A 13,015-nucleotide genomic window follows, 5' to 3' on the forward strand; every position below is an offset into this window, starting at 1 on the left:
CTAGCTATGCAAGCTAAAGAGAATCCCAAACAGGGATATATTTTTTGCAAAAAAAAAAAAAAAAAAAAAAAAAAAAAAAAAAAAAAAAAAAAAACTGTACACGGCAAAATGATTTCAAGGAATGATGATGGTAAGGAGGTCACTGAATCAGTCGATATAGTGGAATTACTGAGCGAGCACTTTGCAAGAGTATATCATCCAGGTGGTGACATTGAAAAAATGAAGGAACCATTAGTTCATCCCGCAAAGCAGGCAAACTGGCCTTGAGAACTCAACACTACAGGCCATAGGATACACCGGGGCATAAGGCTGACCACCTTATCCTGTAAATGGAGTGAGGTCCGATGATCAATGGACCCTCGACACCGCAAGGTAAAAGAGGGTATAAGGAAGATGATGATGAAGATGATGGGAATTGTGATGAATGAAGTGGAGGTGAATAGTCTATTACAGAACTTTAATGTGAATACATCTGTGGGATTGGGTATACCGGCACAGGTCTCACGTGAAGCGGCTAAAGAATTATCAGTGCCCTTGACCATGTTGTTTAATCTGAGTCTCGGGTCTGGTTTAGTTCCGAAGGTGTGGAAAGAAGGGAAAATAGTTCCACTGCATAAAGGAGGATCCAAAACAACTGTTGCAAATTACCGACCGATCAGCATATCAGGAGTCGTTGTCATGGTCTTGGAGAAAGTAGTCAAGGGAAAAATACAGGAATGGATTGATGAAAATGAGATACTGTACAGGGGACAGCATAGCTTTGTGAAGGGTAGATCATGCTTCAGTAACTTGCTCAAGTTTTATAACACAGTGACGGCTGAACTGGATAAGGGAAGAGTAATGAGTTTACAGTGATACTGCTGGACCTGGCTAAGGCATTTGACAAGATACCACATGGAATTCTAATCCGTAAACTACAACATATGGGAATGGATATAGGGTTGGTGAGATGGATAGGTGGGTGATTGATGGAGAGATATCAGAGAGCAGTTTATTCAGGAGTATAGTCCAAAAGATGGCCTGTGACTAGTGGTGTGCCGCATCGTTCTGTTCTTGGACCACTATTGTTCAATTTGTTCGTTAACGATATAGGAAAGGATCTGAGAGGAACTGTTCAGTTGTTTGCTGATGATGCAAAGTTGGGTAGAGCAATAATGAGTGCACAGGATGTCAAAATTTTGCAGGATGATTTGGATAGTTTGGAGGACTGGGCTAAGGAGAATGGATGTCAATTTAATGTGACAAAATGTAAGGTTATGCATTTTGGGGTGAAAAGATTAGCAGCAGTATACCACATTGGTGGAACTGTACTCCAAGAGATTGATGAGGCTAGGGGCTTGGGAGTGTTGGTGGATAGGGAGATGAAGTTTAGGGGGCACATTGCAAAAGTGGCTAAATCAGCTCATTGACTCACTTGGTTGTTGAAAAATACCTTGACGAGCAGAGACAAGCAAGTTATTGTACCTCTGTACCAAGCCTTGATAAGACCTCATCTCGACTACTGTGCCCAGATTTGGTCACCTAGATTTCTTCTTGATGGGGAGGTGGAGGAGAGGATCCAGAGGTGAGTGACCAAGATGATAGCAGGTCTATGGAATGAACCTATGAAAACAGGTTGAAAATTTGTGGGTTGCAGAAATTAGTTGATAGGTGGAAAAGGGGAGATATGATTGAGACATTCAAATTGCTAAAGGGTTTCTATAGGATTAATTCAAAGGATATTTTTGAGATCAGGACTGGTGGTGGGAAAACTAGGGGACACCTATGGAAGCTGGGAAAGAGTGTGGTTAGCAAGGGTGTTAGAGCTGGGTTCTTTACTTTTAGAGTGGTAAATGAGTGGAATAAGCTGCCTGAGTCTGTTGTGGGTGCTATGACGGTGAGTGAGTTCAAGGCAAGGTATGATAGATACTGTGAGAATGTCGTATAGTTGTGTGGACATGATGTTTAGGGCCTCCCTCAACGAGTCTAAGGACTCCCTGTTGTCACCCGTAATAATAATAATAATATAAAAGAATTCAGCAATAGGGACTGATGGAATATCAGCACGTGTGCTAAAATAGTGTTCAGCTGAACTGGCCATTCTTTTGACCAGGCTGTTTAACATGAATCTCAGAACAGGGAAGAGTCAGCAGGAATGTATGGTAATTCCATTGCACAAAGGTGGTGGTGAAGATTTTGGAAAAACTGGTTAGGGTTCGCATTCAGAAATGGGCTGACAGTGAATCTCTACTTTGCAATGAACAACATGGGTTTAATAAGAGAAGGTCATGTCTTAGCAACTTGCTCAATCTATAACAATGTTACCATTGAACTAGACAAGGGGAATGGATACACCATGATACTTTTAGATTTTGCTAAGGCTTTTGACAGAATACAGCATGTAGACTGTCGCATATAATTGGAGAGAATATATTTTCTCCTGTTTTTCCATTTTCCTATAACCCAAACCGATTTTCTCCATAACTGGAGAAAATAGGTTTGGGTTATACAATATTAGCATGGATAAGAGGATGGCTGACTGAGATATATCAAAGAGTGGTATACAGAGGATCTGCATCTGCAAGGTTTAAGGTAACACGTAGTGTACCACAAGGATCAGTACTTGGTCCACTGTTATTCAATCTATACATTAATGAAAGGTTTGGGTTATACAATATTAGCATGGATAAGAGGATGGCTGACTGAGAGATATCAAAGCATGGTATACAGAGGATCTGAGTCTGCAAGGTTTAAGGTAACAAGTGGTGTACCACAAGGATCAGTACTTGGTCCACTGTTATTCAATCTGTACATTAATGATATTGGGAAGGATTTGACAAGCAACATACAGCTATTTGCTGATGATGCAATGATAGGTAGGTTAATCAGGAATGCTGTGATATGCAGTACCTACAGAATGATTTGAATAGGCTGGAATTGTGGGCATGGGAAAATGGGTGTCAGTTCAATGTCAGTAAATGTAAAGTCATTCACTTCGGCATGATTAGATATCCAATGTCGTATTATATTGGTGGGATTAGGCTAGAGATCTTGGGGTGTTAACAGATAGGAAGTTGAAGTTTAGGGGCTATTGTGACAAAGATTGCAAATACAACTCAAAGGATAATTGCAATTATGAAAAGAACATTCACATGTAAAGATAAGGATGTTATTTTGCCTCTTTACAAGGCCTTGATAAGACCTCACTTGGACTATTGTGCACAGGTCTGCTCTCCTGGTTTCCATTGTGATTCTGATATATTGGAGAGTACAAAGGAAAATTGTTAAAAATGATATCAGAATTGTGGAATAACTGATTATAAAGAGAGATTGAGAATTTGTAGACTGCAGACACTAGCAAACAGGAGAAAGAGGGGTGATATGATTGAGACTTACAATCTGAAAGGATCATACAAGATTTCAATTGATGGAATTTTTCAATTTATGGAGGGTGGGGAAAGAACGAGAGGGCATCCTTGGAAGCTGGGAATGAAGGCTGCCAAGAAGGGTGTGAGGGGTAGATTTTTCTCTCAGAGGGTGGTGCGTGACTGGAATGGATTGCCATTGGATGTTGCGAGTGCAAGCAGTGTGAATGGATTCAAGAATAAGTATGATAGCTGGTGTGTGTGGCCTCCCTCGATGAGTCTGACTCTCTGGAGGGCTCTCTTAATAATAATATAAATGACAGAAGATGTGAAGTCATCCACCTAGAAGACATTACTTATTGTTGGAGAAAGTTATTCTGCTACTGAGTTGACCTTGACTAAAAACAGCATGACATTTAAGACAACCCTGTGGGGCTCGTTCCTCTTGGGTATAGTTGTGAGAGAGCAGTTCCACTAGGACTTGAAGATTCATTTTAACAACAAGTTCTTGATAAAAAGAGGAAGATTCCTTCTCTAACACCAAAACTGTATAGATATTTCAGTATTTCAAATTTCCCAGCAGTGTCATATGCTTTTTCCATATCAAGGAAAACTGATCCAAGATGTTCATGTTTTAGGAAGGCATCGCTCATAAATGCCTCTAGCCTGATTATATGATCAGTAGTAGAATGATATTTTTGGAAGCCAGATTGTTTCTTTCCAGAAATCACAAAAGACAAGAGTTAACCATTTCTTCAAGAATGCAGCTACTCAGTGCAACAGGGATGGTTATTTGGGGATTTGGATCCTTCCCTAGCTTAGAAAAGGCAATTATAATTGCCCCCCCCCCTTTTTTTTTTTTTTTTTTTTTTTTTTTTTTTTTTTTTTTTTTTTAGGTATCTGAAAATATACTCTCACAGAAAATTGTGACAAATATTTTACCATTTCATAATGGATATTATCTGGTCCAACAGCAGTTGGATGGCACCTAAGCAAATCAGTTTTCATTTCTTCTTTAGCGAATGGCATGCTGTATTTTTCAGTCCATTTGAAGAAAAGGGAATTTGTTGTTTTTCTGCTTTGTATTTTTGGGCAAGGAACTTGGGGAGGGGAAGCACGATAAAAAGATTTCGCTAATGTTTTATCACTCTCCTTCTCTCCTCACCCTGAGTGTGTCAGTAGGATGGAGAGTTGGTGGGTGATAATATCCACCTTTCATTTTCTGGATCTCATCTCATCTTCCTTTCCCTCTTTTTTTTTTTACCTTGCAGTGTCGAGGGTATATTAATCATCGGACCTCAAACCGTTCATAGGATAAGGTGGTCAAGCCCTACGCCCCGGTCTATCCATGTGGTTTTATCCCATATTTCTTTGCTGCTGGTGAATCTTGTTATAGAAGACATATTGGATCCAAGATTCCTTCTGGCTCTGATGGTGGATGTATCAGGCTTGAGCACATTTGAAAGCAATTAGGTTTGTTGTTGTTGTGGTACATCTGTAGAAAATATTCCAAAAGGTTTCTTTTGAGCTTCTTTAGCTAATGTGCAATTGTCAATCCACCATGGCTCAGAACAATGTGAGAATCGACTAATAGCAGTTCTGGCAGCTCCTATAACACATTGGTACATGATTCACTGCATCATTAACAGGAGTTGAATCACTTTCCCATGATATTCACTTTTCTGCATGGGCAACCATGGAGAAAAGTGGATATCATGGGGAAGTGATTGCTCCCAAATATATTTCAATTAGTTTCCCACTTAAACAGTGGGGAAAGGGAGGGTGAACAGATACCTAAGTTGATGGCAGTGAATGCTTGGATAGACATATAGAAGAAGGTTCTGCATCCTGTATTTTCTTAAACAGGGAGAACTTGTTGAGCATATGCTCAACAACTCCTTCTCTGATGTCTGTACAGTCCTCCATCTGCCCAAAATTCCAAAGCAGAAAAACAACAAATTCCCCTTTCTTCAAATGGCACCAACGAATACAACACGCCATTCACTAAAGAAGAATTGAAAATTGATTTACTTAGGTGCTGTCCAACTGTTGTTGGATCAGATAATATTCATTATGAAATGGTAAAACATCTGTCATCATTTCATTGTGTCCATTTAAATCCCTCATTAAAAGTAAGGAGGATGGTAACCACAGACATCAAGGTTATTTTGAGAAATATCTGCAGCATTCTGTTATTATATTTCTGATTGAAGTGGATAGCAACTGTTTCTACATTGGGAGTTAATTTGGATTCTCTGGAAGGGGATATGGTTGCCCACAATGATGGCAACTCCTCCAAGTGCTGGTCCATCCCCCTGTCCTATCTTTATGGATGATAGTAATATTATGGAGAGAGCCAGATCGTCACTTTTCTTCAAGAGAGCGTGGATGTCATCTATGTTTTGTCAGAATCCACAATTCCAGTGCAGCAATGGCTTTATGATTTCTTTTGGGTGGCATCATCTGATTTCCTATGATGAGAGATTGTTTTCATTAACCTTGGATTTTTTTTGTTTTCTTCTTCTGGAAAAAATATCCAAGATGTCAAAATCCACTCCCTCTAGGGTACTCAGTATATTAATTGTTTTATCTTTCTAAGGAAGAACAGACACGGTGATGCTATCTATTATTAAGCCATGTAATAAAAGAGGGTCTGGAGGAATGATCCTCTGTGGTGCACATTTCATTATTTTTTTATTTTACTAATAGGATTTTTGTATAGAGGGACCATTTATGATGTCTTCTGGAGCGATTCCATATCAGTCCCCCCCCTTCTCTATAATCCACTTTAAAGAGACGGTGAACAAACCATATCTTTTAGGGATATTGTAGTTGTGAAGTGATACTGACATATGTCAACATCTTGACTGATTTCTGTACAACTGCCTTCTCAGCACAAAATGGTTTAGCATCAGATGTGGTTGCTACTTTTGTCGCATACTGCCTCTTTGCCTCCTGCAGGTGATACACTACTCTATTTTTAACTTCTGCATCTCCTTTTCATCCTTCCACTTTGACTTGCTCAATGAATATGCTAGGTGGTCTCCATCACAGAGCATTTTGGTGTTTTGCTCTTACAATCTTTATTCTCATGATATTTACTGCCACATTGAGTCAAAGATGGCAGAGCAACAACAGGCAGTTTGAGAATGGCCATATTTTTGATATTTAAAGCAGTGTAAAGGATTTGGAATATAGAGCCATGGTGGCAGTTTTGTTTTGTTGAAAGTAAAAGTGGTGTTTCTAGTATGTATCAGATGCCCATCCATATGTAGATTCTTACGGATGCCACTCTTTGGTCATTGAGTTGAGAACAGATATCTGATGAGGATATCTGTTCATATCTCTTCTGAAATCAAGGAACTGATATTATGCCTCTAGAAAAGTTTAAAGTTTTGTGTGTGTGTGTGTGTGTGTGTGTGTGTGAGAAAGGGGGGGGGAATAACATATGCATTCCCTCAACAGATGTTGCATGAAGAACTTTTTCTGATTGTGCTACTGTAACTGTTTCAATAAAAATATCTCCTGAATGCAGTTTCTTTACAGATTTTGGAGATCCTTCTGGATGAAAAAGGGTGACTTTTTTAGTAAAATTAAGAACAGTGGTGCATTTGTTATAGCTCTGATATGTTTTGTTTCTAACTATATGGTTTTCTGTTGATTCTATGGCCTGAACCTGGTTGGGGATTGTTGAGAGCCCAGATAAACAAGAGGATAAAAAATTATTCATACTTGAAGGGAGGTTGTTTCAGTGTTAGAGCACTCCCACCAACCATGAATGCCTACTCTGGCAAGCAATGACTGTGCTCGAGAGCAAAATTCCAGGGCTGTCCAAAATGCTATACAGGCATTAACAGCAATCCTTGGATAATTTCATTCTAAGAAACTCAGTGAGATCCTTAATCTTTGCCTCTGGAATGATTTCATCATGCTCTCTTCAAGCATGCCTCTTATCACATAGGCTTATCCCCATAACAGAACTCTTCTCTACCCCCCCCCCCCACCACCCCAGTGATACTATCCTGTCTTCCAAACTATCTTTGCTGGGAACCAATGCTTCACTACTGCCTTGTTTGCTGTGCAGTGCAACCCATGGACATCTGGAAAGGAGAGGAGGGGGGGGGGGAGCCTGGTAGTCTCTCACACTACTTTTGTCTCTCTGTTTCGGCAAGATGGACAATCCTGGATGGCTCAACCAGGATCATTCAACTACTGGACTTGCCTTAAAGGGTGTTGCACTAAATTTTCTTCCCATGGTTGAGCCATCCAAGGATTGCCGTTAATGTCTGTATAGCATTTGGGACAGTCCTGGAATTTCGCTCTCGAGCACAGTCATAAGAAAATTTCACCAAACCTGTTAAACCATCCATCAGTTGTGAAATTTTCTTTGCCTATTGTTTTTGCAAGTAAAGGTTGGTCAATTGGTAGAGCCTCTGCTACTAATGGCTCACGCAAAAAGTTAAGCAAGCTTCAGCGCGGTTAGTAGTTGGAAGGAGAACCAATCGTTCGATGCTGTTGCCACACTGTCAAATAATAAAAGTTCTTTTACTTTTTGACCATCAAAGGCCCAATAATCGAAGCACTATTTTCGCGAACATTACTAAACCAAATTTTTAATGCTGATTTAATTTGACTATCCTTACCCGAGACAGGGCTCTCTTCTGTTTCATGTTCTCATTGGTAAGAGCTGAAGTTTCAATGTGTGATCTGTGTTTTCAGATCTCACACAAGAGTGGTGAAATTTTTAAATATACAACCACACTACACTGACTCATTTTGGGCAACTTATCATAGAACTTCAAAATTCTTTTGTTTTTCTTGAAAGATAAATATTTACATTTTTTATTTGGTTCTTCCATAATGCTAAGGGCTGTTTTATAGAGCACTTAGTCAAATTTACTTACTGAAAGTTAGTATGAAAATAAACTTGAAAAATCACAATTCAACTGTATTTATACCCACTTGTATTTGCCTGGAAGATTTAAGATTTACTGAAGAATGAGATTAAAAGAAGATTAACACAGTCAGATTTCGACAAATGTTCTTTGTTAAAGTTTATCCTGATTAACCCTTAAAGTTCTTAATTCTGAGATGCAAAAGGCTAAACATTCGAGGATTTTGATAACAATTACCAGAACTTTGATCATAATAGATGGATTATTTTAAATTCATTTTAAATGGTGTTTAGGAAGCGACTGATTTTGATAACAATAGCCAATTGATAATATCAGCGATCAGAGTAAGTGGATTCTACTGTATTATCTTTTAGTAGTGCTTTTGAAATCCCTTCTTGACTATGCTTTATGCTGCTCATGAGTTTGCTGATCCCCTGCCAGTTTTCCTGCAACACCTACTTAATGATGCTACTTATCCATCTAACTGATATTTTTCTTCAAATACCCTTTGACCATCTCCCATGCACTTATAACATCTTTTCCTCTAGATTTTTCATGCACTTCTCCACTCTGGCTCCTCAGTGTGTCATATTTATTCACTCTGTAATTCCTCTCACATATATCCCTTCAAAGCTGAAAATTCTGCATTCTGGTAATCTCCTCTAAGTGAAGACAACATAATTGATCAGCCCAATCAGAGATAATGTGACTGCCTTAGTTCTTGACAAGTTGTTTAATGCTGTCACTAGATCTAGCATTCTCAAACCCAAAGTCCCTTTCATTACATGCTATCTCAGATAATTATCTTTTAGTATCTGTATAAATTCTATTTCCTTCTCTCCATGTGACCATCTGTCTATATTCCTATAGCTGAATTTCCCCATAATTACTACACCATCTTACCTGCACTAATGCTAATTTGCTGATGCATGCTGTCTATATTCTCTTTTATATCTCCTGTCCTATAACAGTAACCAACCAGCTATATATTTTATCCTGTTGATCTCTATCTCCCATCAGATAATCTCATGTGCACTGCCATCTGCATCCTTGTCATCTTGTTGTTTAGCTTTATTTCTACTAAAATCCCTCAGATTTCTGTTTTCTCTGTCCTTGAAAATACTATAAAATATCTACATCATCCTCATCAACCATATCTTGCATATGCTTATAATTTTTGGGCAGGATGAACTAACCAGTACACAAACTCTTCCTTTTTCTGAATGTTTCTGGCTTAAGTGTACAAACTGCAATGCCCTCTTTGGCTTACAACCTCCCTTACACCTTGTATTGACTATCCTACTCAATTTCAGTCTGAAAACTGAATTCAGTATCTTTTAAGCATTCTCACTCATCTCAAAGATGCATGTACACACACTTACTTACCTTTCCATAAAACTAGTTTTCCTGACTGTGCTTATGAGCTGTCACTGAACAACACTTTTTTCCATACACACCTAACACCATATCCATTCAAATGCAAATTATCTCATTTCATCTTCCTTTTACCCTGCTGCGTCCAGGGTTTGTTAATCATCAGACCTCAAACCATTCACAGGATAAGGTGGTCAGTCCTATGCCCCAGTGTATCCTATGTCCTGTAGTGTTGAGTTCTCAAGGCCGGTTTGCCTGCTTTGTGGGATGAAAAACCCCAGGATAAATTGGGAAAAAAAAACCTACTGTCCAACCCCAAGACCTTTATCCTTTCATGCAAGTTATCATCTTTATATAAATCCTTTTATCCATGACAAGTTGCATATTACTCCTTCTGCACAACTGCAATACTCCTCTGAAATCATATCCCTTCTCAGCTTGCACTCATCTATCAGTCTGTGACAGTAAACTCTGTATTTGTTCTCTCACTCATATTCACTTATATCAACAGCTCTCATATTTTCTTACATATCATATGCATATCAGCCAAATTAATCATCTCATTTCATTCTAAGAAACTGACTGAGATCCTTAATCTTTGCCTCGGGAATGATTTCATCATGCTCTCTTCAAGTATACCTCTTATCACATAGGCTTACCCCCATAACAGAAATCTTTTCTCCCCCTCCCCCCACCCAGTGATACCATCCTATCTTCCAAACTATCTTTGCTGGGAACCAATGCTTCACTGCCTTGTTTGCTGTACAGTGTAACCCATGGACATCTGGAAAGGAGCGGGAGGGGGGGGGGGGGGTGGTAGTCACACACTACTTTTGTCTCTCTGCTTTGGCAAGATGGACAATCCTGGATGGCTCAAACAGGATCATTCAGCTAGTGGACTTGCCTGAAAGGGTGTTGCACTAAGTTTTCTTGTCGAATACTTCATCACGGTGTGCAACAAGCAGCAAACTTTGAAAGGCATTACGAGTATGAACAATTTATTCATGAACTACTATATTCAAACACACGACAGACAACACTAGATAAGTTTTTAAAATAAATTTTATGTTGTTGCTTATTAAAAATGTGTTTATAACAACAAATTAATGTTCATAACAATAAATTTAAATAAATTATGCAATTTTTTTATATCTTTTGCTTAATGTTATCAGTCGGTTATTGTTATCGAAAAGCGACTATCCCAAAGTCATCACAATAAGCGGCATCTACGCTATATGGATACTTGGGCAGTGCTCATATAAGCTAAGGAAACTGAAGCAGAGGATTGTATTCTCATAAGCTCTTTGGTCAAAACTTTCTTTCTGTATTTCTTCCATTATGAAATAGGATGGATCTTTAATATCTCACATTTCTGTAAAATTTCAGCTATTCATGTGGATAGCAAAAAATTCTGAACACACTACAGGATTTTTTGCTTAGAAAATTCTTTGATATTCCCCCCCCCCCCATCAAATGGTAGTCTGAAAACATTCAATGTGCAATTCTTAAAGAGAGGGGAGGGGAATTAATACTACACAGCTTTATCATGACATATCTAATATTTAAGAAAACATGGGCTCATGATTTTTGTTGCAGAACCAAAGAATGAACTGCCCAAAAGATTTTTTTTTTCATTTTTAACACGTTGTGCATTTAAAATAACTGACTATAATTCATAAATAGCTCAATTAATTTCATTACAAATTATATACAGACATTACAAACCTCCTATCAGGTACTCATCACCTGTCTGCATGGAAAATTTTCGGACAGTGATACTTGGCTTGCCATCAACATGCAATTCAATTCTGTCTTTCAGAAGATTAAGCATTGTCCTGTGCCACTGGCCATCATTCAATGATCCTGCAAGTGTTGTTACTACATTAGTGTACACCATATGCCACAAAAAGAGAATCAACTGAACATAAATATGTGAAAAAAACAAATTAAATAAGAAACTTCCTAACAAACAAGAATACTCTTTGTACTGATCAACGCTGCTGAACTACTGTTTTTAATATACAGAAGGTAAATTCTCAAGTTCAACTTGAGAATTTATCTTCTGCTGACTGCATTACTGGTCAAAGAAAAACATCTTTCATTTTTATATACCAAATACAATTATTTCATATTTATTAATGAACATAATTAAGGAGTTCACATAAAATTCCTTCCAATACACAGAATTTTGAATAAATTTAATATAAATGATCTAGTTTCTCAGACAAGTGATGGGTGCCAAAATCAGTCACAGAAATAATTTTTTGTTGTTGTTTGATATTTTAATGTTTTAGACAGCTGAGTTTCTGAAAGAAAAATTCTTACCATTGGGTAGTCAACTATTTTCTCAAGGCCTTGAAAGCTGCAATCTGCCAGATTTTTTCTTCCCATGTTCATCAATTTTTCATAACTGCTTTCAGGTATTCCAGTCAAATATGGAGTTGGGATATTCAATAATTTTCCCTATAATTTTCACTTTCTGATTAGCAAAAACACTATTCCAATCCTGCATAATTTGCCCTCTAATCAATATCTTTTTGATAATAGTGACTCATGATATAAACACCGAGAGAGAGAGAGAGAGAGAGAGAGAGAGAGAGATGGGAAAAAAAATTAATTTATTAAACTTACTAATGTTTCACTGATTTTCTATTCAGCATCTGCAGAGTACAAATTATAACTGACAAGCACATAGCACTCAACTAAATCATTGCAGAAACAATTCACGTTGTAACTGAAAAAAGAATTAAAGTCCTAATATGTTTATCCCCTATAGGCCAAATAACCATAAAGTTAATTTGGAGAGGTCAGGCTATCTGGTCTCAAAATGACATGGTCTCCCAGATCTTTGAAAATTATTGCAACCATGCTTGCATAAATTGCAGGCGCAAACTTGACATTTTGTCTGTTTGCTTACTTGGGAAAAATGGAGTAAAACCAGGTTTAAAATTGCTTGGTATCTTTAACATAACTATACCCAAGTTAAAAAATACTTTCTATACTTTCTACATGCTTGAGGGTTGCAATACCATCAGCATGCAATACTGATTCTAACAATACTCTCTCAGGCTTATTATAGTGATACATAATTCGGATGTCTTCTTCTTCCAACTAATCCTGTGTGAAGGAGTATCTAGAGAATGGTCTGCCAGTTCTGACTTGCCATACAGATGATCATGGATATAATTCTTGTTTTTCAAAAGCAAGACAAACTGCAGGAATGTTATATACTCCAGGATGTGCAAGAAGATGAAATTGAGATGAAATGAGTAGTTTGAAAGTGGCACAGAGATCATATTTGAAGAGACTTTAGCTACCATTTTTGATGTATCCTTATTGTATGGAATGCGAATAGTTTTGCTGTGATCTTGTGTGCTTGCAAGAGGAGAGGGCATGCAGTAT

The 13,015-nt window shown here is 38.0% G+C and overlaps 1 protein-coding gene across 2 annotated transcripts in view; it reads right to left on the minus strand.

Annotated features, from left to right (window-relative positions):
• Nrx-IV (neurexin-4) overlaps positions 1 to 13,015 on the minus strand; it is a 491,733-nt gene that overhangs the window by 244,538 nt on the left and 234,180 nt on the right. For both annotated transcript variants that reach the window (XM_090412013.1, XM_090412014.1), the window contains exon 10: positions 11,339 to 11,476. In XM_090412013.1, coding sequence (XP_090268139.1) covers positions 11,339 to 11,476 — 138 coding nt within the window. The remainder of the gene's footprint in view (positions 1 to 11,338; positions 11,477 to 13,015) is intronic.

The sequence above is a fragment of the Typopeltis vanoorti genome, chromosome 22 (assembly GCF_054136105.1).
Source record: "Typopeltis vanoorti isolate ZY-2024b chromosome 22, IOZ_Tvanoo_1.0, whole genome shotgun sequence".
Lineage (NCBI taxonomy): Eukaryota > Metazoa > Arthropoda > Arachnida > Uropygi > Thelyphonidae > Typopeltis > Typopeltis vanoorti.